Here is a 27,405-nt window from a genome sequence, read left to right on the forward strand (position 1 = left end):
TTCTACAGAGTGGCCTCGCTTCACCAAGAAAAGTGGCGTAATCCAAATTCCTTCAGTAACGCAGTCTCGCACGGCCAATGGGGCAACGCGGAGTGCCTCAATTGCCGACAGGGAGTCCGTAGCCACCAGCATTCGTGTGGGCGATTGGGATGTTTCCAGAGGAGGAGGTATGAGACGTCTAAAGCCATTTTTAATGGCAAGGCACTCTGCTCCCTACGAGCATGCGAGCCTGCCAGCTGCTGCACGATGGACCTCCACAGGGAGACCATTTATCCTTGTGGGGCCGTATAATAGTGCAGCGAATCCGGATGCGAGTCCAGCGGGAGACGAAGAACCTTCCGTCCATAATTCAAAATCATAATCCCATATAAAGGAGTAAATAGAGTCAAAAGCCGTGCGCGTAACATCGTCAGAGGCGTCTTTGGACAAAAAGTGGCTGTTAAAATCTCGCTTTATCGCAACGCACAGTGTCCCAGGGAATAATTCGATCTTGGGCAAGAGGAGCACGATTGTGGTTGTGGGGCATCCCAATAATGTTACATACGCGGCGCGATCCATTAAAAACAGCATCTCTCGGGAGCGGGATTGATGTCGCCGCTTTATTATGCATGGACGGAGGCATGGATTCCGAGTAGATAAGAGAACGCAAATCCTCGTAATCATGGAGTCGTATATAGCGTTCGTATTGTGTGAGCGCAAAAGGCCAGAGTGTCTTCCGGAGCGGGAGAGGATTAGCCTTCAAGTATACCGATGCATCTTTCGTTGGCGCGTTAATGCCAAGGGATGTTTTACAACCTTTGCGATACCGTACTTCCATATTATGGAGGTAGGTGGGGACAAGGCATGGGACAATTGCATCGCCACAATACAGTGACACGCTATGAAAGTATCCAAACAAAAAGGACCGCATGGTGTGATGGGGCGCTCCTATCTGTGCGATCAGACGCAATTGGTAACGGAGTGGCATGGTCCGCTTTGCAGCGGTGGAAGCGTGCGTACCAAAGTTAAGAAGTTGATCCATCGTTGTGCCCGGAAAGCGCACTGGGAATGACTGAATGCGTAGGTTCCCATTGCCAAGATGGAGATTGGCCATGTCCTCGTCGGACCGTGTGTGTCTGAAGAGGTGTGGAATAGAGTGGCTTCACTCTTACCGACGTTGATTTTGTGGTTGTGCTCGGCAGTCCATGTCGATACAAGGGAAAGGGCAAGTCGCATTGCCGCAGCACAGGCATGGGTGCCCGCACCTGAGGCAACAATTGCGAGGTCGTCAGCGTACATGAGTGCGGAGGCAGAATACATGTCCTCCAGGCGGCGCAGCAGATCATCCACAGTAGAGGGAGAGTTGGGGTGGCAGGACGCTGCCTTGCGGTGCTCCAGCTGAGGCGAGTTGTTTCCGGGAGTGATGTTCACGAGCGCATGCCATAACATAGCGGCCCCGCAGGTAGTTATGCAGCCAGCGTTTGGTTCGAGGCCAAGGCGCGGAAGTCCGTCGAGCATTCCAAACAATTTCCCATGGCCAACAGTGTCGAACGCAGTCGAAAAATCAATCAAGACTACGAGCGATGGCGACGAGGGTGTCGTGTGGAGGCGCTGCCTCCAGGGCGCGCATACTCCACAGTGCTGAACTCATTCAATCCAGGCTAGTCTTCTGTGCCACTGGCCGGATCCTGAAATTATCTCAGGAAATCAAACAAGAAAGGAAAAAGGAGGGTATCGAAGAGGCGGTTAATTGCCTCAGTGTTTTCTTCTGATAATATATATATATATTCCGTTGACCGCCCACGTGGCCTTTTGAACTCAGATAGGATCTGAAATATTTATTACTTACGAATTGGCACACTTTGGGGGTCCTCCAGCCAAACGACACCGCCGCTCCCCTTCGCCAAGTCCTGAAGCGTAAAACACGACCGCGTGACAGGCCGTCTGCGGGGTTTTCTGCGGACCGCACGTAGGCAAAGAATGCCTGTATTCGGCGAGAGCCCAAAAACCCATATATCTGTTGCAGCTCCCAAATCAAGGCGTGTGATTTTGGGCTGCCTTTATTCGCCGCTCCTTGCAGCGAAGTGTTGTCCACCCAAACGTCCATGGTGGATGGCAAGATGGCGGAAAAGGCCGATAAGGCTAAGCGTACCGCTCGCGCCTCGGCCTGCATGATAAGAAAAGACTTCCTCTCCCATTTCCCTCCGGCAATTTTAACGTCGCCGGAGTCTGGAATGAAAACGGCTCCCCATCCATGGAGCGACGCATCCGTGATGATGGCGGCCGATGCCTTCTCCGTGGGCTTGATGTTTCGCCTACGATTATATTCTCGATCATGTGCCGCAATCTCTCGTCCAAACCAACCGCTGCCAGCGGAAGGTTCGCCGACGATGTCTCCAGCACAATCCCCAGGTCAAGTTCGGACAATCGCCGTCGCACTGCCCTGATGAAAAAGTAGCAGTCGCACAAACACGTGCACAAAATGGCCGCCGCGTACAAAAAGCGTGACGCCACAACCTCCATTTCCGCGATGGTCAAAGAATTGAGCACCGGCATGTTGCGTACAGACCGGACAAACTTGTCACTCAGGGATACCGCCTGATGAGTGTGATCAAACCGCACCCCTAGAAAGATTTAATGCGTAGCGCCCAATTCGCGATCCTCCCCCATCCTAGCGTGACGGCTGTCCGCATTACGAAGCACTTGGGCCTCCCACAATGTCACATCGCTTTTCGACCCCTGCAATGCGTATATCATCGATCCAAACGCCGACACGCACCAATGGAGGTGCAGCCCAGAGGCGGTGAACCACCGTCTTCACCACCGCAATTGTCGAGGTAATAATAATCTGGAGAATTTCTGGGCTGGCCCTGTATCCCATTGGGAGCCGTGTGAGCTCCACCAGCGTGCCGTCCTCCACGCGGCATCGAAAGAGATGCCGAGTCTCCCGCGGTAAAGAGACTTGAAAAAGGATGCCTTTAAGTCCAGGCAGAAAGCGGCCTCAGTCATCACAGGCGGCAAATAATGGGAAATGTGTAAAAGAGGAACATTAGCCTCGTAAGGGTCGTCTCTGTTCTTGTCGCGTGGCCACGCGATCCATCGTCGTCGTAAGCGGTGGTTTTCTCCTCCACAACTGAGAAAGGCATTATCCATCCGCCTGTTGTTGTAGACGAAGCGTCCTCGATAATTCCCGCTTCCTTCAACAATCGCGCGTCGGCCGCCGGAATCCTCCGTGAGCCTTCACGCGCTTTACCGGAGGAAGACGGAGGGAGAGGGGACCGCCCGACGAGTCCCCAAACTTGCATGAGCCTCTCCAGGGTAGCCGGGCTCAACCGGCTCTTGATCCACTCTAGATTCAATACGGGCACGTTGACCTGCTGTAACGGGATAGCGTGTTCATCTTGTGGAGCGGCCAGACGCGTCCTTGTCGCGCGTCTCGTTATTGTAGCGGCATGATTGTGATTAAAAATCATGGGAAAAACGCACCTCCGCTCTCAGCCAGGGTTCTTGACCTTCCGCCGTTTCTCCCTTCACACCAATTTGACCAGCGACAACACCTGGGTCAGCAGTGTGGTGTAATTCCATAAATATCGAACAGTATTCTGGGAAGGTCGAACGGGTCGACGTGCTTCGCCAACTGCGAGATCACGTGTGGATTCAAATTGTATGTCTCCACGATTGGAGCAGCGTGCCTCAACGCACCCCGTTTTATGGAATGCGCCGTGGCATCCCAAGGAGCCAAAGCTCGTTCGACTTGGGCAGTCGTCAGGTTCGTGGGCTTTTCGTTTTCTTGAAGTGTCCTGCATAGCTTTATAGTGTCTAACGCATCCTGCCCTCGTATCACGACGGACCTCGAGGCGCGGTGGGGATCCGCTCTCGCCGTCTCCGGCGCGACGGACCAGTCCAAAATTAAGGCCCCGTCCGCCTTCAGTTTAAAATTTTTGGGAGTCAAGACCGCAATCTCAAACAAACAACTCGCCGTTATCCACGCAAGTCGTAAGACAACACGTTCCTTCCAATCGGTCCGGCTGCGGATTACTTGATGCATCCCTTCCTTTGTCAGGGGGCGAGCCTGCTGCGTCTCCGATCGCACCGCAACTTTTTTGTAACCTCAAAGCCGCCATATCCAGCGGGGTTCGATTCATTTCCAACATGGACCGCAGCAACCTTGCGTACTGCAGTCGGGTCGATGGCGCCACATCTAATATTGCCATCAAAAAGACCGCGCAGCTCTCCCCGTTGATCGGCTGTTCGTGCGTGCAGCAAAAGGTTGTAAAGTGCCCCGCTAGGGATATTCTCTGCTTCCACGTTGACGGCGCCCACATCTCTCGAGCCGCTTCTTTCCCCCTCCTCATATAACTGGCCCAAAGCGGGGATGTCGGTAATTCGTTGTACCACAGTCGAGCGTCGTTGGCGGATAAGCTCCATTGCCCTTCTCGACGATTTCGTCGAGCCATTTGAAACATCGGGTGGAGTGTCTGCGGCACGGTGCGACGTCTTTGCCGAATAGCGGGAGGTGGTGGAATGGATGGAGCTGCCGTCGTCCGCTTTCACAAAAAGCAGCAAGCAGCCCCTCTGCCGTTTCTTGACGGCCGTCCGCGCTGCGAGTAACTTCCTCCGGTTGCGTCTCGGACGTTGCGTGTAGACGCGTCCCGTCCATAAACATGAAATAAGTGGCATCGCAACGATATTCGCGTCCCTCGTCGTTCCAAGGGAATCTGGATTGCCCTCGCAAAGGTGTCAGCCTCATGAACGGGGGTGCGATGACGGGCGCGCGATTTGGAGAGCGGGATGCCTGGGTCGGATGCCGTCATGAGCTGCAACCAGAATTCCCGCAGTAAGATCCTGCCAAAATTCATAAAGCGATCGGTGGGATCCCGCTCCGCTTCCAGCGCACACACCCACGCAACCAAACTGTCAAATACAAGTTGGGCCTGGTCCTCCGCCTGGCGCCAATAATTGTATGCGCCCCGGAGGTCTAAAAAGACTCCGGAGACGCCCTCATTCCAAACACACGAGAGGCAAGTGGTGACGTCGAATGCGCGGAACATTCGTCCCTCTTTTCCTGTAGCGGAATGATCGTCCAAAGAGAAGTGCTGGAGGGCAAAGGCATCGAGGGGTAGAAATGTGGTCACCCGAAATAACCCTGAGACGTCTGGAGGAATAACCTGCCGTCTCTCTCGCGCCGGAGTTCGTTGGGCCGTGCTTGACGGCGCGCCCACAGCCATCAAGCGATGCTTTTAATGTGGTTTTTTGGTAACGCCGTATTCGGTCATATTTTGCCGCGTGACAGGTCCATCTGTCGGGCCTCTCCGAGTGGCGGGGGCTTCTTCCCGGCTCGCCGTCTCCGCCTCCCACGCGGCTTGCTGCGCCTCTCTAGCACTAACGCGTGCCTCTCGTTCCTGTATTTGGGAATTATCTGTCTCCAACTGCTGTTCGCGTCCGGCGAGCGCGCATTCTCGTTCTGCAGGAAGGCCGCCGGCGACCGCAATGTTAGCTTCGCGCACCGATAGGTCGTTATGCGCCTCTTCCACCTGCAAAAATGAAGCTGAGCGCTTCGATTCTGCACGTCCACGGCGGCACGGGCGTAGTCCGTGTTAAAAAGCCCTTCAGCAATGATCAGTCCTTGCCACGCGCCCCAACTCCCGGGCTGCGCCCACGATGGGCAAGATCAATTGATTCTCAAAATTTGTTACTTGAAACACCCGGAGATTCGCAATATGTCCTGTAAAGCTCGAATCCTCCCAGGGCCTGGTGACGTTTCCCAAAATCAGGCATAAGCCTGTCGATGATGCGGCCACAGTTAACTTCTCGTCCGACATCTCGGTTCCATTAATGAACGTTATCTGCACCTGGGCTTCGCCACGTTGGCGTACCATGTCCCAGAGACAGCACGCCAATATCACACCACTCGGAGGCCGTGTAGGGAACCAATGCCGTTTCCTTAAACCAAACTGGCTGTGTGTCTGTAAAAAAATAAAATTAAAAATTAAAAAATTATCCGGCCGCCATCGGCTCCCCAATCCCCTTTAAGGTCATGGCCCTCCCAAAATTCATACGATAGAAAAAGTCTCATAAAGAAGAGCATTAGTTTTACCGGGATACATATACATCAATTAAGTTCGCCAGGTCTCCCGCGATCATTCTCTTCAGAAGCTCCTAAAAAAAAAGAAATGTAGTAACACCGTAACACCACCAGCCACAATGGTTTTCTCATGCCAGGGCAATTCTCCAATTGTGCCTCGTACACACACACAACTAACATGCCATATGAAACCCACCCAATATTTTTCACCAGAAACCAAACAACCCCACTCCCTCCCTAATTTCCTTCAGTCACTGTTATGTTCGATAGCGTTGGACATTTTTGGCATTCGTCTTCGATGCTGCCGCCTGGGGCTGGTGCACCTGCACCGCATGCACACAAAATTATCAAAAAATAAATAAGTCACAAAATACTTCTTTACCACAAATCAAAACCGCCCCCTTCCCTCCCCAATTTGTTTTCATATTTCGGTGGCTCTTCCACACTGCGGTGAGCCTATTATCCTCTAAAGTCTTCGAATGATATTGACAATTGGTACTGGCGCACCTTTTGCTTCCAAAAAATCGCAATCCCCTTGTTTTCCTCCTCGCTCACATTATTGGAATTGACGACATCACATCTCTGCCAGCCATCCATCGGCGTGCTGTCTGCGTGCTGCACATAAATCATCTCCCACGACATTTCTTGGGATAACTCCTCCCAACCACTAAAATATGCCGCCAGGCACTCAGTGAACTGCCTCACAGTGCTGGCGGTGGTGTGATGCGCACTCGCCGTAACCATCCGCAGCCCAACCAGCATCATTGGATTTGACTCCATGAAGAAAAAGCCGTCCATCAGCGGAAAGGTTGGGATCGTCGGTATGTGCAGCACCCGATACTTTAATTTTTCCGGCCTTTAATAAACCTCAGTTCAGTTATTGCAGCTGCCTCGGTGGGGTGACCATGAGGGTTTAACGTTAGCACCGAGGGCCGTGGTTTGGAAGGCGATGGTGGCGGCAGCTCATTGAGATCCTTCACCATGGAAGTGAAAAAGTCCTCATTCAAGAATGCGTTCAAAGCATACTTTTTCAAATCTGCAGATTGAACAGCATTCTTCATCCCCAATACGAGGAAAAGAATATCATGCGGACTCAGCACCTTTGCCAAGCGAGATACTGTTAAAACCCCAAGATACTCACATATAGGTGCATTAGCGAAGTCCTCAATTGGGCCATATTCTCTCACTCGAACAACCTTCAGAAGTTTTTGGGACGGACCCTCGGAATGCCATTCGTTCTCTCCTCCATGTGTAAAGTACTTTCCTCGATCCCCAATATTGATCCATTCCAAGGCCCTCATAACATCCTTCGTGCGTTTTCCATGTTCATCCGCATCAAAGATGTGACGTATAATCGGCCCCACTTTTTCCATGTGTTCTTTGACCATCTTCCAGTATTCCACTTGCTTATCTGGAGTCCCATCACGTTTCATCCACGCACACATCGCCTTCACATCCATCTCGTCGGGGCAATTCATGATGATTCGACTGGCTTTTAATTGCTTCTCCCACTCATCATAGTTGGCTGCCTTTGGGGAGGACACCACAATCATGCCCCATCCAGAAGCAGGCGCAAAATGTTTCGGTGGCGGCGTTCCCTCCTTTGCCACACCGTAGATAATATACCCTTTCATCCCACGCTCCCTTAAACTTCTCAAGGCCGTGATGCATTGGTCCTCATCGCCGTATCTTGCCACGGTTTTGGTGGTCTTGTCAAACACGTACACATCACGTCCACCAAAACAGTGAACAACCACTTGGAGTTTCTTGATATCGCAGTGCAGCAGCTGGTAGAGGAGGTACGAGCTGGCAGCCATCGAATTCCCAATCCCGGGCGTCCCAATCAAAAGACGCCGCACGGGTGAAGAATTGAGAGTCAAGTCAGAGTTGCTGAACCACTTGGTTAGATCGCGCTTCACGATCTGCCACACTCGCTCCACCTCACAGTTCACGTAGCAGTCACGAGTGGATTCCACCCCCTTCAGATTCCACGAGTACGGCCATCCCTTGTCCGAGGTGAGCACCATCAGCCTGGGAGGTGCTTCACCGGATTTCTGCATACCGTCACGCTTTTCGAGAGTGTCACCAACTTTCTTGTACGTCCATGAACTTTTCGGTTTCCCCTCCTTCACCTCCATTCCCATCCCCGTTTTCTTTTTCTTGCTGCCAGGAACTTCCACCACATGGCTCCACCTCGCATTGTGCACAGACTCGTACAATCCCTCCAGTTTCTCCGGTGCACCCGTCGTCGTTGGGTTCCTCGCCCCCTCGGCAGCTGCATCCAAAGTATGTTTAGTGGAGTTATGAACAGTTTTTTTTACGTTTGCAGCAGCTCCTGACCACCCAAGTAGATTGATGACACCCTTATCGCGAAGCTTACTTCGATCTTTTTCGAAGATTATTTCACCCTTTACAGCCCCCTCCATCCTCGCATAAGCATCGGATGCCTGTATTTCTTTCAATACTCCTTTAAAGCGGACATATTTCTTGGGATCTTTGAAAAACTCCTTCAGCAAAACACTCCGATTGGTGGCCACAACGCCCCTGCCATTCAATTTGCTCCGAAGGAAATCGTTCAGCTTCATGTTGCTGCTGCTATTTTTTCCCTCCCGCAGGATTTCCTCTACGGTGCTGCTCATGGTCCACTGCGGCCACACTTTACTCCTCACCACATGTCGAGCTGCAGCGTCGGAGCCATCACGAGAGCCACGGCGAGGCGCCATCACAACACCCGTGCGGTGAAGCATCCCACTCGCACCGCCCAACTGCGGCCAGCAGGTGCCGCGGGCTCCAAAGTACACTCGCGGCTGTTTCCTCCCGCTGTCCCAACGGCGTTGGGCGTGGCACTCGCACGGCTCGGTGGTCGGTGCGCCATGCAGCCGCACTGCAACGCCTGTCGGCAAAACAGTCAAGGCCCACCGCCCCCGCAGCAACGCAACGTGCAATCGGCCACAATACCGCCAAATTATCGCCCTTTTATTTTATTCACGTTGTCTGTTTGTTTGCCCTATCACTAACACTAGTAATGAGTGTGCACCTTCACAAAAGAATAAAAAGGAAAACACAATCCCACCGTCCCGCCGCGGGCCAACAATCTCCTCCACCCACCACCATTGGCACGCAGGAGACCGCAGTCACATCGCAGAGTCAACACCACAATGTGCACCGCACCATCGTGCAGTGAACGATGGGCGGAACGCAGCCATGCATCGCCCCGCTCCATTTTGCCACCCCTCAAGTGTTGCGTGCCCGCACAAAGTAGCAAACAGAATCAGAGTGCACACAAACCCAATCATCCCCCTCACTCGCTGAAGCACATTATTCGCATGGAGTGACAACATTTGAGGACACACCAGCGGTAGCTGGCTGCATGGAATTTCCCTGCCAACTCTCCGGATTAAAGTGACAGCCCCTCGGTGCTGCCCGCAGTCCAAATGGCAGGAAGAATTCCACGCACGCATAGTTCCGGATTCCTCGCTGTTTGAGTGCCCATCAACAGAACGTGAAAAAAAAATGCGTGCGCACAAGATGACGTTTAAATAAGTAAACTCTTCAGCCTGCCTTGTTTCATGGCCTTGGCGAGCGACCCCACACAATCCAATCAAAGTGACACGCCGTAAAGGATGGCGTCAGTTAATAATAAATGAAAATAATTGCGCCAATGCAAAAAGCAGCTGAAATTTGGGTTTTGCACCCGACTTCGGGGGAGGCGACGGTGGCATAAGAGTGTGTATGTGCGCAAGGACTTTCGTGGGACGGTGGCCCTCAATCCCGCCGTGCCCTGACACAAAAGGGCAGAAAAAAAAATAGGAGCACACTCTCCAGAAAAGGAGTGACGGTTCGGCAGTCAACCCCCGTTCCGTCCCACATGACATCCGCATACGTGCACTCCACCTCAAATACGTACCTCCCTGAACGCCGCATGCATGACGTGTGGTTTCGTCACTCGCAATGTGTTTTTCCTCCCGAAAACAACCAAAATAATAATAATAATAATGGCCGTGGCGCAGCTCCACTCAGGGGAAGCAATCGGAGCAGACACGGGCGGGAACCAAAGATCATACCAAAAATATGTTTAAAAAAGGCGCAATAACTCCTCCAAGCCACGGAATCGTGCAATGTTCATCCCTCTCCTTCTACATTGAAGCCACCACGACAGAACAAATGCAACAGACACATGTGCCGCACAATATCCTTCGCTGTCCCACGTTCCATCTTACCTCCCATGACTGCCACGGCGGTGGTGCCGGCGTTACATCTGAGATGACTCCAAAATATCAGGCACCACGCTGTGGAGAGTGGATGCTTGACGAACGTGACCGCGTCAGCACCTAACAGGAAATGGCGTCAAGCACAAAAAAACATCCGCGACTCAAACTGCCCGTGTGTGGCCGTCCTAAAGCAAACACTGAGACACATTTAAAACAACGTAAAAAGAAAGAAAAGGAACCACCAGAGTGATCCAAAAGAATACACCAGTATATAAACCCACAAACACATACATCACTCCGCATACTTCTTCGTTCCTTCTCTCGTTGCTCTTTCTACACAACATCAGAAGCATAAAGAGCGGCAGGCATGCCCTCCCACACAGTCATCGTGGAACAGGAGGGAGAGTCAGTGCAGGCGCCCGCACAAAAAATAGAAACAAACCAACAATCAATGACGCTTTCGGGGCGGAATCCGATGGGTGGCTGCGCAGCCGTGGCCCCCACGCCCTCCCACATGTCAGCCAGCGACGCACACTCACAACTTCCAGGAGGTGACGCGCCACAGAAGCGCTTCATCGATTGTTTTCCCTAACGCTTTCCTGAATGCATCCTATGGCCCGCACAACACCCACCGTCGTCGGGCGCGTCCTCAGTGATGAGTAAAAATCTAAATAGAAACCCTAGTCCCCATATTCGGTGTTGCAGCGAAAAGCGCAAAACACATACGCACACGCACCCGTTACGCATCCGCCCCCGGGCTGGCGTGATAGCTCGATAATCCGTTGTCTTCGATAATCGATAAAATAAAAAAACGACTCAATCAACCAAGCATCCGATAATAATAATAAAGAAGTAAACACATTGCCAAAAGCGTCCACTCTATGCCGCAACCATGAGGAGCCTCGTACACTCTCGCCACGTGGAGGTATTGTTTGGGCAGACACTTTCCAACTCGAGGTAAAACTGCGCCAACTTTTTCGTCAAGCAGCACAAATTCATTACTTCTCCGGCGTAGCACAACCAATTTTGCCTCTCGCACTGGGTGCACACTCGAGCAGGCTCTGTGCGTCTGAGCGGGTGTCACCGGCCATGGGCTGCAGCGGTGCGGGTGGTCGGTACGACGACGCAACGGTGGTGACTGAGGCGTACGACGATGACGTCATTTCGTGGGGCTTCTGCGTCTCTTCGTCGCTCTCCTCGTCATCGCGCAGCAGCGCTTCCAGCCCGCCACGCCGCGGCTCGCGCAGCTCCTGCCAGTGGCGGTCCTCCGCGTACCACACAACGGTACTGTACACAGTGACCGCAAGCAGCACAGTGGTCAGCAGCAGCACGATCGCTGCGTACGCCCTCGCACCGCCCTCGCTCGGCGCAAGGTGGTTGGCCGCACTGACCACGCACAGCGCCGCAAGGAGCACAAAGCTCGCCGCGTGCATCACCGTCAGAAAGGACGAGCGCATCATGTTCGTGAAGGCAACCACGCCCGCGCACGCAAGCAGCACAGCAGCCATGCAGAAGTACTGGACGTGGCAGCCTCCCACGGGCGGGTGCACAGCCGCAATCAGGCACACCACGCACAGCACCGACAGCTGGAACACGCACCAGTACACGTGGCTGCCCCTCATGTTCGTCAGCATGCCGCCGTACATCCGCCGCTGCGCCGCGGGGTGCCAATACCCGACGGGGTACAGCAGGCGCTCGTGCAGCGGCTTCCTCGAAAACTGCCAGTACCTCGTAAAGCTCGCGCCCACGTGGCGGGCAATCAAGTAGCACACACCAGCAGGGAACACCACACCGTACAGCACGCCGACGACACCGACCACGCGGTGCTGCACGCGGGCGCCGGGCATCGCCAGTGCAAGCACGGAGCCGAAGAAGATGCCGAGGTGCATCGCGTGCGCCACAACGTACGTCAGGCTCGGGAAGCGCATCGCCGCCCACGCACTCGCAGCGTCCACGCCGCGCCACCGCTGGAAGGCCGCCGTCACACCGCAGTGCACGCACCCGAACACAGCGGCCAGCAGCGCGTTGCCCACCACCATCCACAGCGGGTCAAGGGCAGCAAACACCGACAGGAAGTACGGCAGCGCAGCGGTGCTCGCACGCTCCTGTGCCGAGGCGCATGACATCCTCGCAAACACGCCGAGCGCCTGCATCTCCAAGACGGAGCCCAGCCCGCCGGTCACCACCACAGCAACAGCCGCCGCACCCGCAACGACGCCGGTGATCGCCGAGAGGGCGCTGGAGGCGGCGGGCAGCGTGGCAGACCTGATCGTGAAGGACCCAAGCAGCACGCCCTTGCAGCCGCCAGACACCGCCGCAGCGTCGCAGCGAATGACTATCGTCTCGTCGGCAGCAATGAAGTAACCGCGGTGCACGGGCACAGCCAGCTCCAGGACGGTGGACGGATTCGTCGCGTTGCGCACCCACGTCGCGTTGCTCAGCATCGCTCCCCACGGACCACCAAACCCGCGCGGCTGCACCGTCGACACCGGCACGAAGCTCAGGTGCGTGCCGAGCCGCGGGTCACGTGCCCATCGAAACGGCGACGGCAGCGCCACCATCAGCCGCGTCGGGACGGCGCTCCCACCGCCGCGGATGTCGTTCTGCGTCAGGCTCCCACCAGCCGCCGTCGTCGTCACAGCGAGCGTCGGGCACGCCACCTCGCTCCACCACAGCGTGCCGCTCACCGACGCCGTCGGGGTCCGCGTGGGCGACAGCGCCACCGTCTCCGTCACCTGCAGGGTCTCCGTCGGCCCGTACTGCGTCGGACTGTAGCGCTCGGTGCTCTGGCTCGGCGTCCATGTTGAAGTCAGGCTGCGCGTCTCCGTCAGCGTCGCCGTGTGGCTCAGCGGCGGCATGCCAGACGTGCGGTTGCACCCGTCCACGCGCGGCAGGTACACCGGCAGGCAGTCGCGCCCGTACCCGCCCTCAGCACAGCGGCAGCGACACGACCCCGACATCGCCCTCGTCGCAGCAGTAAAGCAGCTTACGTCGGCGTCGCACACGCCACACGCCACGGGGCGGAATTCCCCGATGATGCCGGCGGACCTGTAGTCCATCGGCTGCAGCGCCTGCCCGTTGAGCGTCAGGCACCCCACGACGAACTTTCGGCCGGTGCCCCCAATAGCTACGGTGCCGTCCATCACGACGGGCCCGCTGCCAGCGTTCCCGTGGAGCGTCAGCGTGCTCTGCACGAGCTCCGCACTGCGCGGGTACGACGGCACAGACAGAAGCCTGCCGCGGATGCTGTTGCCGCGCACCGACAGCCAAGACCCGGACACGAACGACGCCGACCCCCGCAGCACAAGCAGCGCGCCATCGGTCAGCGCACCGGCGTTGTCGTTCACCACGACGGCGGACGCGTTGGCCTCCACCCCGCTGTCGAACACCAACCCATGCGCGGCGTACACCTGGCTCCCCGACACGCGCAGCACAGCGCCCCCAGACGCAACCACGCGCGCACTCGCGTACAACGCATATTCGCCACCGAGCACAGCCGCGTCCAGCGCGACACCGCCACCGACAAGCTCCAGCACGGCGCCGTCCACCACCACCGTCCGCCCACCAGTCACCACGGTCACGAGGGCAACGCCGGACACAACCAGCACGGACCGCACGAGCCGCAGGCCCGACAGCACCAGCACCGGTGCGTACGGCGAGGACCGCGAGCCGGGAAGATACACAAGCGGCGTCGGCCTCGCGGCAACCAGCAGGGAGTCCGTCACCGTCAGCACAGACCCCGCGGGGAACGTGCCGGTCAGCACAAGCGCACCGTTCAGCGCCTCCACATCGCACACGGACAGCTCCACCGGCCCGCCCTCGTCGCTCCCCGCCGCCACCGCACCGCGCAACGCTCCACCGCCCATCACGTACAGCACGGCACCGTTCAGCAGCGACACGTTCTGCACAACGATCCGCACGCCGTCCCGCGCCATCCACGGCACGTAGAGCACCGGGCTCACGCCGTCCAGCACAACGTGGCGCAGCGTCACCTCGCTCGCGCCGACAGGCACAACGAACACCGACCGCACCGTCACGCCCTCGCAGACGAACACACTCGACGCAGTGCCCACAGCGGGCGGCAGCGCGGGAGCTCCCACCGGCACGCAAGCCTCGCCGTACCCGCTGCTGCCGCACAAGCACGCGCACACACCGTTCCTCATGCTGGCCGACGCCGTCCCGGGCGCGTAGCAGTGTGTGTTCCTGTCGCAGTCGTCGCACCCAGCAACGTCGATGCTCCCAGCGTCGCCAAATCCAGCCGCTGCGTACTCCTCCGCCGTCGACAGGACACGTCCACCAGCGTCGTTGCACGCCACCCTCAAATGCGCCCCAGCCGCAAGCGACAGGCTCACCGACAGCATCCGCGGCAGCAGCGCTCGGTTGTGCACAAAGCTCAGCGTGCTCCCAGCAGCGGTCACAGTGCCAGCGGCGTAGAGCATCTCCCTCGAGACGCCGTCTTGCACGTTGCCCTTCGCCAGCAGCATCGACCCGCCGGCCAGCCTCACCGTCGAATAAAACGCCACCGCGTAGTCCCCCGTCGACAAAAATTCGCTCCGCACAAGCGCCACAGCGGAGCCCGACACACTCACAGCCCCACGCACAGACACCGCGTGCTTGCACAGCAGGAAGTCACTGTCAACAAACGCCACCACGGAGCCGCCACTGGCAGCAACACCGCCCTCCACCAACACGCACAGCCCCAGCGCCGTCTGCACCGACAGCCCGTCCACGTACAGCGCACCGCGCGACGACAGCGCCACGCCGCCAACAAACAGCACGCCAACAGCGTCGCGAAACACCGCCGCCATATGCGTGCGCGCAATGGTCAACACGCTCCCCGTCAGATTCACGCTGTGCACCACGAGGCACGCGGAGGCGTCGCCAAGGTCGTAGGCGCCGCGGTACGCAACACGCGCCTCCGCAATCAGCACCGAGTCCACCACAGTGACGCGCGAGCCCGGCGGAAATCGGTTCGCCACCAGCACGCCGCCTCCAGAACGCGACTCAAGCCCGCTGATCAACACATCGGCGCGCTCGCCAGCAGGCGGGTCGGACCGCCACCCAACAACGTACAGGCTCGCTCCGTCCACAAACAGGCAGTTCGCCAGCGTCACGTTGCGCACGCTCCCCGACATCGACTCCATGTCCACCACGACGTCCGCCGCAAAGGTCACGCCAGCGTAGCACGCCACCGACGTCCCGAAACCGACGTTCACCTCCACACCCACACGAACGTCCCGCACGCACAAGTCGGCACCGTCAGTGCTCGGCGGCTCGGGGACAGCAACGGGCAGGCACGCATCGCCGCGGCCGCCCTCAGCACACCTGCAGGCGCAGCCATCACTCGAGGCCGTCGCCGTGTACGCAGGGAAGCACGACGCCGCGAGGGCGCATGGGCCGCTGCAGGTCAGAATGGTGGCATTGCACACGGACGGTATGCTGTATTTCGCTTCCTCCTCGTCGTTCACGGTGTTGCACGCGGCCACAATCGCTCCGTTTGTGAGATCGCGGGACCTTTTGGGTATCCGCAGAACTGTCGGCGTGCCCGTGCTGAACATGAATCGGTTGCCGGACACAGACACCGTGGAGTCGCGGAGATTCACCGTGGGGTTCAGAAAGAGGAAGGCATCCGATGGGGATTCACGGCAGAGGTTGCCGCTCAGCTGCAGCCAGGAGTTGTAGTAGATGTAGGAAGAGTAGCTTGAAAAAAATACAGCCGAGCTTCTCTGCATGTCGTTGCCCTGAAACACAACCGCTGACCGAGACTCCACACGTAACGCCAAAATTACTAACAAAAAGTACTTCACCGGCCTCGTCACAACGTTGCCTCGGATCACCACAGCAGAGTTGTTCAGCACCTTCAGCGATGAAAATTGGCCAGACCCTTCAATATTTATCAGCGTACTGTCACCGCCGCCCATATGAAACGTGTTGCCCAGCACCGCAAGCACGGAGTGCCACGACACCCTCAGCGCAGATCCAACAAATTTTACGACACTTGACGATGTCGTCACGCTCTGAAACACATTGCCACTCAGCACCACCGCGGAGTCGTTGCTTATCGCCAGTCCATTCATCGCAACACACGACGGGTAGTCAAGTTCCAAGCCCGACCAATGGAACAGCCTCGTGACCGCAAAACTGTTCCCGCTGATCGTGATGTTTGTGTGCGGTGGAAACACACCCTCCGGACTGAGCAGCGCGTCACTAAATCTGTTTCCGGTGACGACTATGTTCAGCGCCCCCACAGCGGCGTGCACGTTGCCCAACAGCAACAGCACGGCGCCGTCCCTCCACGTGCATCCATCGAACGTGACATTCGCCACGTCGCCCATCATCGCCCCAACCAGCACCGTCAGGCTCATGCCGCCCCCGCTGAACGTCACGTTGCGGTAGCACAGCCACGACAGCCCGCCGCCCACCGCCTGCGCAACCTCGGGGTACACCATGTCGCTGATGCACTCACCAACCGGCGGCGGTGGCGGCGGTGGCGGCGGCGATGACGTTGGTGGCGGTGGCGGCGGGCCAGCAGGCACGGGCGCCGGGACGCACACATCGCCGTGCCCTCCAGCAGCGCACTGGCACCTGCAGTCAATGACCGCCGTCGTCAGCGGAGCAAAGCAGTCGCCGTCCTTCGTGCACTCCCCGCACACTGCAACCGTCGTCACGCTGGTGATGCCGTTCAGCGCCAGTTCAGCCGCCGTCGTCACCTCCCGTCCCGCGACCGTCAGGCACCCAGCAACGAACCGGTAGCCGGCGTCAGCCCGAGATAAAAGGGACACCGACAACCCCGTCGAGCCCATCTTGCAGCCAGTCAGCGTCACCACGCTGCTGCCGTCAATGCTCACAAAAGCGGACACAGTGCCGTAGAACATCGCACCCACCTCCACGTCGTTGTCGCGCCAATCCAGCCAGCTTGACCGCTGAACAGTCCACATGTCATCGTTATAGATGGCGTAGCGCACGGAGCCGCTGTTCCCCACCACGCGCACCACGCTGTGATCTGACACGTTGAATCCCTGCTGTTGATACAGCAGGCTTACCCCGGAGACCATCGTATTGTTGAGAAGCGCAATAACGGAGTGGTCACTCACACTGAGCCCGTACAAGTAGAACATATGTGTGTATCCCTCAAAGCTGCAGTACCGCGCGTACAGCGAGCTGCCACCCACCAGCGTCAGCGTCCCTGTCGAGTACACAACGAACGCATCACGCTTCGTCGCATGCGCCCTGACGTTGCTGACCAACAGCGAGGACGCACTCAGCACGACGTCCTTCAGCATCACGACGCTCAACGTGTTCATCCTAGTGTCCGGCAGTTCAGACTCGGAGGACTGCGCCGCGTCAACCTCCGTGACGGCAATGTCGCAGTGCTGCGGGAGGGCACGTATAAAAGCAACGGTGGAGGAACGCATCACCGCCCGGCTCACGCGGATCAGGACGCCAGATGACTCAACCGCCGCCACACCCCCAACAAACTGCAGCGCGGCACCACTACGAAATGTGCATCCAGTGAGCGTGATGTTGATGGGGAGATGCAGCGGCATGCTGTTGAGGGAGAACGTCAGCACGGCACCCACGCCGCTGAATGTCACACCCACGTAGCAGTGGTGCGTCTTCCACATGTTCAGCGCGAGGTCCGTCAGCGTCTGGTCCACCACGCAGCTCGTGTCGCCGTCGACGGCTCTCTCCGCTGCGGGCAGCACAACCGTGTCGGGCACCTCGAAGGGAAGACACGACGCGCCATGCCATCCGTCCTTGCAGCTGCACGAGCACGAGCCGCGGTCCACCGACTCCGTCCCGGGCATGTAGCACGCCGCGTCGTCGTTGCATGTGCCGCACCTGAACACCACCACGTCCTCCGGAAACACACCGGCGTACGACACCTCCTCATCGCCCTTCAGGTTGCACCCAACCACAAACCTTGTGGGTAACTCAACAATCGTGTCTAGCGGAGAAAGATCAGCAAAGGGATAACTATTGTCCACCTGACGGTTGTGTGCAAGCGCCACGGTGGTGCCGCTGCCCGACAGCTGAATTTTGTACTGGGGATACGGAATAGTTAATACTGAGGCTTCACCCACGCTGTTGCCCTCCACACGCCACTGCGCACCTCCCTCGAGGGTCACCGAGCCAGACAAATGCAACAGCGCGGAATCAAAAACTTCACTCCCGCCAAAGGTGCAGTCCGCCACTCGCAGCAGCCCTGCGGAGCTCACGGTGGTATCCCCCAAAAAAATAACGCCGTTGACCGAGCTCATCGTGTTGTTCTCCACGTCAAAGTAGCCGCCGTTCTTCACTCCAACAGAATTAACGCAAACGGATGATTCCACACTGTCATCGTCCTTCGTTGCGCTCAGCGTATTTCCTTTCACAATGATCCCGCCACCAACAACAACACCATTGAAGAAATAGACTGCGTACCTATTCGCCTCAATGTAGTTGTCGAGTAGCAGCAGCGTCATATTCGCACTGAGAATAAACTTCACAAAGGAAATGGCGTGGCCCGACGTCGACACAAGCGTACTGCCCACCACCAGTATCTGGGAGCTCACGCCAAAATCACCTCTAAAGTCCAATGCACCAAAATCCAGTATCGAGGATGTCACGCTCACGTGCACACGCGCACCACTCCCCCTGATCAACAGGCCCATGAGGACGCACTGCAGCAGCGTGATGTTGAGTGTCTGCTGTGGCGCGTCAAAATGTGACAGGTCCAGCACAATCGCGGCGGTGAAGGTCACGTTGACAAGGCACAGACCACGCACACCGGGATCAGGATAGTCCACGGAGCTGATGCTGCCACCGTGCACGCAGCGGACCTCCGTGTCCTTCGCGTCGGGGAGCGGGAGCGGTCCAAGGCCGTCCGGAACCGCAGCTGGCAGACACGTGTCGCCGTAGCCGCCAGCAGCGCACACGCATTCACAGCCGCTGATGCTGCTCGTCCTCGCTGCAAAGCACACGGCGTCCACCGTGCACGCACCACAGTCCAACACCGTCACGGGTGCTCCAATATTGAGGTCGTCTTGGTAATTCGTCACAGGAGAGCCCCTTGCCTCGTTGCACATACCGTAGGTGGTCGGGCGCGTGTCGGATGGTGGTAACCAGTTGTTTGTCATATTTGCGATGGTCGAGTACGAGCCATAAGTGAGGTTGTTGTCAAGTATCGACCATACACTCCGATCGCGGAACACCATGCCGTAGTGGGCGGCCACGTACACAACGTAGGCGGTGCGGAACTCGTTGTTGCGGTGCACCAGCCAGCTGCCGTCAGTCACGGTCAGCGTGGCTGCCATCAGCATGGCGAAGCCGAGACGGAAAGTGCTGGACACAATCTGCAGCACGCTGCCGCCAGCCACAACAACGTCCTTGAACACACACGCGGCTTTGCCATATTCGGTGCTCGGTAAAATCCACGAGCTGTTCTGTATGGAGAACACGGAGCCGCTAACAACACGCAGGTCCGACGCAATAGCGTACATCACGTGCGTCCGCGAACTAATAACGCAGTTGTCCATGTAGAAGACGCTGGACAGGTTCACGCCGAGGCCGCGCTCCACGAGGATCGCAGCGCACGAGCCCCCGCCACACACCAGCGTCGACCGCGTCATGACAAACCGCGTCGACAGAAGCCGGACGCCGTCCAGGACAAGCGCGGGGACGTACCGGAAGCTCTCGTGGCCACGGGTCGTCGGCACGTACTGCGACCCGCCAACCGTCGCGCGCAGCGTTGAGTTCGCCAGCAGCACACTCGAGTGCGGCGGCATCGCGCCATGCAGCACAATCGTGCCCTCCAGCGACGTCACATTCGTCATGTTGACGAAAGCGTGCGGCATCAGGCGCGCCGTGCTCTCGCTGAGGCCGCCAATCCGCAGCTGTGACCCGCCCACGAGCACGCAGTGGCGCAGCGTCACGTTCAGCGCGTCAGCGAACACGTCCAACAAGCGCAGGTCCACCGCCACAGTGATCGGCCCGCTGAACAACACCGAGTCGAAGCACGCCGTCGCACGCCCGCCGCCAACCGTCACCGACTCCGTCAGCGTCACGCCACTCACGCAATCCTCCGCGCCATCGCCACCGCCGCTGGTCCTCGCAGACGGCACGTCGAACGGCAGGCACGCCTCGCCCACACCGCCGGCACGGCAGCTGCACACGCAGTCGGAGAACGACGCCGTCAGCGCATCAAAGCACGCCAACGCAGCCGCACAGCCGTCGCACGGCACCACGCTCACGGAGGGCAGGCCGGCCATGCGGTAGTCGCCGCTGCTCTGCAGCACCCGGCCGCCGGCACGGTTGCACTGCACCGACACAGCGCCGCTCGTGATCGCCGGCCCGGAGACAAGCGTCGCGCCAGTGGCAGCGCAGCGCACAATAGACACGGTACCGCCGCTCAGCATCACATCCGACAGCGACGCCACAGACGACGCCTCGCCCACCGCCCACACGTCGTGCAGGTCCAGCCACCCGCCGGCATCGATCGTCCCACCGTCGCAGCGCACCAGCGACGACGCGACAGCCCCCTCGACGCCCACGAAGCGCAGCGCCGAATCAAACACCGCGAGGCGCTCTCCAAGCACAATACCGCCGCCGCTGCTCACAACCGACACGTTCGTCACGGAGAACACCGAGTGGCTCCGCAGACTGAGACGCGACGAGGACGCCACATGCATCGCGGACGCGGTCGGACCGCCCAACGCCTCCAGCGACACGCCGTCAAGCACCACCGCGCTCGACAGCAGGTCCACGCCGCCGCCAACGTACACCGCAGACCCGCCCGCCTGCAACGACCTCAGCACAGTGTTGCTCACACGCAGCTGCGACTGCAGCAGCGACGTCGCGTGCAGCACAAGCGGCGACGCCACCGCATCCGTCAGCCCGCTCAGCTGCGAGTAGCGCATCGGCCCCGCCGCCACAATCGTCGAGTCACGGACCGTCACGTTCGTGTGTGCCGGCAGGTTGTGCACAAACACAAGCGAGCAGTAGCTCCCGGACAGCCCGCTCACGCTCACCTCCAGGCTCCGGTCACTCGCCGGCTCGCCGCTGCAGCCCCGCACGTAGATCTGCGCGCCGCCGTCGCACACGCAGTTCCTCAGTTCGATGCGCAGCGTGCCGGGGAGCATCGCCGCAACGTCGAACATCACAGCCACGCCGTTCGTGATGTACACGCCGTCCATCAGCACCGTGTCCACAGCGCGGCCCACCGTGATGGCTCTGTCCACCGTGCCGCCCCGCAGTCGCAACACCACCGCATGCGCCGCGGGCATCCACGCAGCTGCTGCTGCTAGCACCAACGCCACAAGCAGCGCCACACGCACAGCCGCAATGGCCCTGCGCCGCACACGTTGCCGGCTGCGCGGACACGCACCCACAGCAGACCGCATCCACCGACCCAGACACGTATCAGCAGGGCTGTCGCGTTGTGTCGCTCTCGCCCAGTCGACCATTCCTCCTGTCTATCAAATCCTTTCCTACAGATGGCGAATCCAGTGACACGATTCCGCCAGATCGATATCCCAGTACTACCAATCCTAATACTGCAATTAATCCCTAACACCTTGAAACGATAGTTGTGCTGGTCAAGCCAAAGTATCTCGAACTGCACGCTCAAAAAAAAAAAAAAATAAAAGACAGCAGCAACAACAGTAACCAAACACAGTGGCACGCAGAGGCATCCGGTCATACACAATCCCCACCACAGTACAGCCGCCGACACAAAGCCGCGCAGACGCAATAAATTCAGTGACGCCATCACCCTCCCACCACCCACACAGCCCCATACAGCCACCGCGCGTCGTGGCGTGGATACAGACTGGCGTCGGTGGTGTGCCAGCAGTGCTGACAGGCGGCGGTGGACCAGTCCTTCGCTCTCCCCTAGCAGGGCAGAGAGCAGCGGGATTGGCCAACAACTCCCTCCGTGCGGCATGTGTCCTTCCCGTGTTTGCAGATGGGAGTGGTGTCCCTGTTTCCCGGGAAATTCGCAGACTGCCGTCAGCGAGGGAGGTATTGATCATCGTTCTGTGCGAGGAGCGGGCAGCGGGTGCAAGATGGCACAGAAACACATTCAGTGCGCCGCCGCGGCCAGGGGCCAAGCAAGGCAAACAGTGACGGATGGTGAAGTCAAGCGCATACGGCGTGAAGGACCCATCCATATCACAGCCACCAGGGGACACGCAAGCACAAAGTGTGCGGACAGCACTGGGGATCGCAGCACATGCGACACGGACAGTGTGACGGACAAGCAAATTTTCCTGCTGCCAAGACAGAGCACAAACGCGGTCCCAACAGTACCGCGGCACGGCCGATCCCAGAGGGCAGGGACGCGGTGCCTCCATGCCTTGCGGCATCACGGGCCTGGGCTCGAGAGGGCACCAAGCTCCTTCGCACGGACCACAAGCAGCATGGAGAAGTTACGGCAGAGGGCATGATTGCGGTACTCCCGTTTGCGGACATCTTCAGCTGGAGGCAGGCTGCCTCCCGGTGAGGCTGTGTGCGCGTCCCATGCTGCCGCTGCAACACACTCGGCCTGCTCCACTCTGACCGTCCAGGTTCATCAGTGGCTGTCACGGCTGCCGCGCGGGATGGTGCGCCTTGCCGCTCGCACGGTGCATATCCAACCATGTGGTCACAGTGGCAAGAGGCGTTGCACACACCGAGGTGGAAGCATTCCAGTCGGCTTCACGCAGAACAACGACGGCATGTTTCCGTCGCGGCAGCATGCCTGCCGGTCGCGGGAGGCCGTCCTCCGTCCCCGCAGTGTGGGATGGCAGATGGTAGTCCGAGTCCATGCAAAGGGGTGGATGTCCAGTGGGAGACACGCAGTACGCGTTGCGCAGTCACGTCGGGAAACGAGACGCTGCGGCCGCTGATCCGCGCTGGCTGTGCCGGGTCGTCGGACAGCTCACACCCCATGCCGCTTGAGGTGGCGGCGAGGTTCTCTCCTGCCGTCGTTGATCGTGAGCGACCGTCCCGCAGCTCATGGTGCGAATTCAGGTAGCCCGCAATAGGCGCTGCAGGACCAAGACGACAAATGGTGCCCGCAAACTGGGCAGCGTGAGCGATTTCCAGAAAAAGGCCGCAGAGGTTCACCACGTACATGCTGGGGCTGGCCGGTGGGCACACGCGGAAGGCAGTCGTCTCCAGGCAGTTGGTGCCACGAGCGGCAGGCACTCGCACAGCAAGGTGTGGCGCACCAAGAGGGCCACGCCACCGGCACGCCCACTGCAGGTCTGTTGGAAGTCACCGCAGCCAACGCGCCGCGTCGCTGGGGCGCCCTGCTGCCTGCACTCCTGCAGAAAAGCGGTGTCAGTCCGGTGCTGCGCCAGTCGAGCAGCAAGGGCAATCCTGGAGGGCGAAGGGCTGGAAGTTCCGAGTTGCCAGACAACTACGGGGCCATCCTCATCGGGGCTGCGGCTCTTGCGGACACCACCGCAGCGGTTGATGCCGATGGAGTGACTGCAATGAAACGACTGTGCGCTTCTGTCAGTTGAGCCGCAGGTAAACCGCCTCGCCGCTCCACAACCAACAGAGCGTGGGACCTTCTCGAGGGGTGACGCCGCCGTGGCCCCGTCACGCTCGCAGCAATGCCCTGCCGCAATCACTCCCACAGAGAGACAGGGAAGAGTGTGTGGATGTGTGTCGAGAGCACAGCGACTGTTATCGCCAGAGGAGGCCATCGTGGCACCGTCCGTCACGCACCAGCACACACCGAGCAAAGCACGCACCCGGCAGTGCGAAACCAAAGAGAAGAAAAGAATGACCCAAGAGCAGTCAATGCCTTCACGCATGGCGGGCATCGTGCAGCCGCGTCAGCCGGCCTCCAGCAAAATAGAAAGAGCATTCCTGCAGTGCACTGTGCAAATACTTATGTGTGCTGGAGGAGCAGAAGAAAAGATGAGCGCAGGGAGGCACATCAGCACAGCAAGAGGCACAGCTGGATGGCAGCGATACATGCGGTACGGCACAACCCCCATAATCACGCACGGTGGCAGCACACGCCCAACCAGAGAAAAGAAAAGAAAAACACGGCAGCAGGGTGTGGCTGTGTGTGTGGCGCTGCGGGTGTCTGCCAGCCCTGACCGCAAAGAAAACAAAACAAGAGGGAAGAAATGTGTGCTCCGCCCACAGGCCCTCGTCGCACGCCCACACATCACGGCTCCCTCGGCGCGCCGTTCGTCGCGGCCCCTCCTAATGCGTGCGGCAGGCGAGGCGCACAGGGCCGTCGCCATGAGCGTGTCGGTGGGTGTGCGAGTGGAGCAGTTGGGCGGGAACACACGGCACCCCTCGCAGGAAGAGTGCAGCAACAAACAATTAAAGAGGGAAGAGTAGAAAAGAAAAAAGCGTCCACAGTGATTGCCCCAAAAGCAAAAAGAAAAAGAATGGTTTAGTAAAATATATAAACGCTCATAGAAGAAGCAAATTAAAAAAAGCAAATTAAAAAAATTAAATTTAGAAAAAAAACAAAAAAACATTTACGATGCTCCGCCCATGCGGCCAGGCAGGACGGCAGCGGTGCGTGTCGTGCAAAAGAGAGCACCAACGGGCCTGCATGGGTGTGCATGCATATATACAATGGGCACATTATGTGTGTGCCTCGTGGGGTGAGGTGAGGGCGAGAGTCCATGCAAGGGGACACACACACAGAGAGAGAAGGACGAGTGTGTGTGCGGGCGGTGCACGGCTCTCTCTCTCTCTCTCACGCGGCCACCACCGCAGCAGCAGCCGCACACGCAACAACAAGAAGAAGAAGCAAAAGGGGGGAGGTGGCGTGGGAGACCGCGGTGCTGCCGTCACTGTCGCCTGTATTTGCGGTGGCATTTGTACGAAGGGCGTTTTTATCTTTCGCGGATTCTTCGCCATTTTCCGCGGGGTGTTCATGCTGTTGTTGTTGTTGGACTTGTGCTTCATCACTTTGCTGCTGCTTTTCATGATCTTATTCTTCTTCTTCTTCCTGTCCTTTGTGTTCAGTACCGGATGTCGTTCCTGCCGGTCCTTCGGGTAGCGAGGAGTTGTGAGCCGCTGCTGCTGCAGGCGTCTGATTTCCTGTTGGATATTCTCCTGTTGTGTTAGATGGATTAGTGCCTGGGAACCCCGCTGTACCACCACTGCTGCTAGCTGAAGAATCAGCACCAGCAGCAGCAGGAGCGGGAGGATGACCAGGAGCAGAAGTACCAGGAGGAGGATCAGGAGCATCTGATGGACCAGAAGAAACGCCACCGGTGACATGATCGTCAGTAGAAGTCCCAATGCTTCCTCCAGAAACAGAACCGCCTCCAGCGCCAGAACCTCCTGCACCAACAGAAGCCCCTGGACCTCCAGTAGGAGCAGCAGCAGGAGGAACGCTGCCGGTGCCTTGACCTCCAGCAGAAGTTCCACCAGAACTGCCTCCTCCGCCTCCACCAGCACCACCGCCAGAAGTATCACCAGCAGAGTCAGAGCCAGTAACAACAGCAGAACCGCCCCCACCACCACCAGAACCTGTATTTGTATCTGAACCTGAATTATTTGCATGCTGAGAAGTATTATTTACTTCCTCATTTGCTGCTTCAACGGCAGTAATGGGCAGTACCGACCGCAAAGGCACCGTAATCGCAGTTTTATTACATCCGTCAGGCATGTGGGATCCATTCTCACCCAACACTCCCGACGCCATGCAGCCACCCAGTGCGTTGGTGTCAACGTCCCTCGCATAAACACCGCCGGCACCGCACCACAGCACGCAGAGGGCACACACCAGCAGCACACGGCCGGTCATCGTCATAGCCATCACTCCTGTCACTTCCGTGTAGCCTTCAACACAAACTAACAACACGTCAACGCAGAGTGAAAGCAACAAAAGACACGACACAGTAAAAAACAGCAGCAGCAGTAGCAGCACGCATTTCATGAGAAATATTGAACCAATGAAAGTGAAAAAAGACACAATGCGCTGCAAGTAAAGAAAAGCACAGAAAACAGGGAAAAACAAAAGTGAACAGGCAGCAATAAAGTAAAACAGTAAAAACACACACAAAAAAGAGCTGCACAGTATGGCTCCAGCGCGCACGCCTCTATCCTCAACAGTGTGTCCACGCAAACAGTTGTGTGTGTGTCGTGCGTATGCGTATGTTTGGGATGCGTTCAACGTGACGGATGTGGCGCACAGCACGGAGCACACAACAGAGCAGCGGAAGCAAAGAAAGCAAAAACACAATCATCATAATTGCTCTTACTTTATACATCGGACCACAGTGGACGCACACATTTCCCCGTGGCTGAGTGCTGGCACGCACAGCCCGCACACACACCTCTTCAGCCCAGAGCGGTGTACGCCAGCGCGGATGCGGCGAGCAGCAGCGGGGCACACACTCACGCAGAGCTGCTGAGGCTGCCGTCCATTTCGCGAAGACGTGACGGTGCGGTGGTGGTCGTGGTTGCCGCCTCTGTATTCATCGCCGTATTACTTGGTGCCTCTGGCGCGGTGGTTGTTGTGGTAGTCCTACTTGCAGTTGGTGCGTTTGTCGTAGTCGTCGTTTTTTGCACTGTGGAATCAACTTTTGAAATCGTTGCGGACTTATCCGCAGCACTTGTTTTCGCTGACTCAACAGACGCAACTGGTGCATCTTGACTGTTGGCATTCTCATTGGCTTTCGGAACCGTTTTTTCTTCTACTTTGCTATTGTCTTGATCCGTTGGTGTAACGACCCCTGGACCTGGGCCCTCGTTTTTACCTTCTGCCTGCCGTCCGTCCCACTTATTCCCGGTGGTGGATCGGAATTCTGAACGGATTGAGCTGGTTTATCGCTACCCTCTGTCGCGCACACGGACGGACAGCAGCACAGGGCGAGCACCAACAGGGCGCACAGCAGACGGCACGTCATCACCGTGAGTGTGGTCGTTCAGTGGTGTGGAGCTGATCTGCACAGTGAGGGGCATGGAGAGCAGCAGGGAGACGAGAGGTGCGGCAGACACACACAGAGGGCACACCACATGAGGAGAGGGCGGCAGCCAGGCATGCACCGTACGCCACACACTCCAATCCACGGCAGCAGGCACACACACACTCCTGCCGCAACAACAACACACAGATGGAGGAGGGAGAAGCAAACAGGAGCGGCACACAAGGCTCCACCGCACGCACATACGGCGAGAGCG

At 58.0% G+C, this 27,405-nt stretch overlaps 1 protein-coding gene and 3 pseudogenes across 1 annotated transcript, besides 12 other annotated features; all 4 read right to left on the bottom strand.

Moving 5' to 3' along the window:
* Positions 1 to 1,538: part of a sequence feature (areas not merged during assembly with more than two copies in the genome that could not be assigned to a particular haplotype) that runs on past the window's edge.
* Positions 1 to 1,590: part of a mobile genetic element that runs on past the window's edge.
* Positions 1,539 to 2,373: a sequence feature (heterozygous, non-Esmeraldo-like haplotype).
* Positions 1,616 to 6,140: a mobile genetic element.
* Positions 1,642 to 1,873: a mobile genetic element.
* Positions 2,374 to 27,405: part of a sequence feature (areas not merged during assembly with more than two copies in the genome that could not be assigned to a particular haplotype) that runs on past the window's edge.
* Positions 5,949 to 5,980: a sequence feature (AT_rich).
* Positions 5,959 to 6,140: a mobile genetic element.
* Positions 6,526 to 8,811, bottom strand: Tc00.1047053510629.200 (annotated as a pseudogene).
* On the bottom strand, positions 11,274 to 21,719 carry Tc00.1047053510629.210 (dispersed gene family protein 1 (DGF-1), putative; the record flags this gene model as incomplete). The annotated part of the gene is made up of 1 exon (XM_816229.1): positions 11,274 to 21,719. One exon carries the CDS (start codon positions 21,717 to 21,719, stop codon positions 11,274 to 11,276), a length of 10,446 nt encoding a protein of 3,481 aa, XP_821322.1.
* Positions 16,746 to 16,799: a microsatellite.
* Positions 24,703 to 24,740: a sequence feature (AT_rich).
* Tc00.1047053510629.240 lies at positions 24,968 to 26,038 on the bottom strand (annotated as a pseudogene).
* Positions 25,396 to 25,463: a microsatellite.
* Positions 25,644 to 25,745: a microsatellite.
* Tc00.1047053510629.254 lies at positions 26,562 to 27,131 on the bottom strand (annotated as a pseudogene).

This window comes from Trypanosoma cruzi, genomic scaffold, assembly GCF_000209065.1.
Source record: "Trypanosoma cruzi strain CL Brener 1047053516801 genomic scaffold, whole genome shotgun sequence".
Taxonomy (NCBI): domain Eukaryota; phylum Euglenozoa; class Kinetoplastea; order Trypanosomatida; family Trypanosomatidae; genus Trypanosoma; species Trypanosoma cruzi.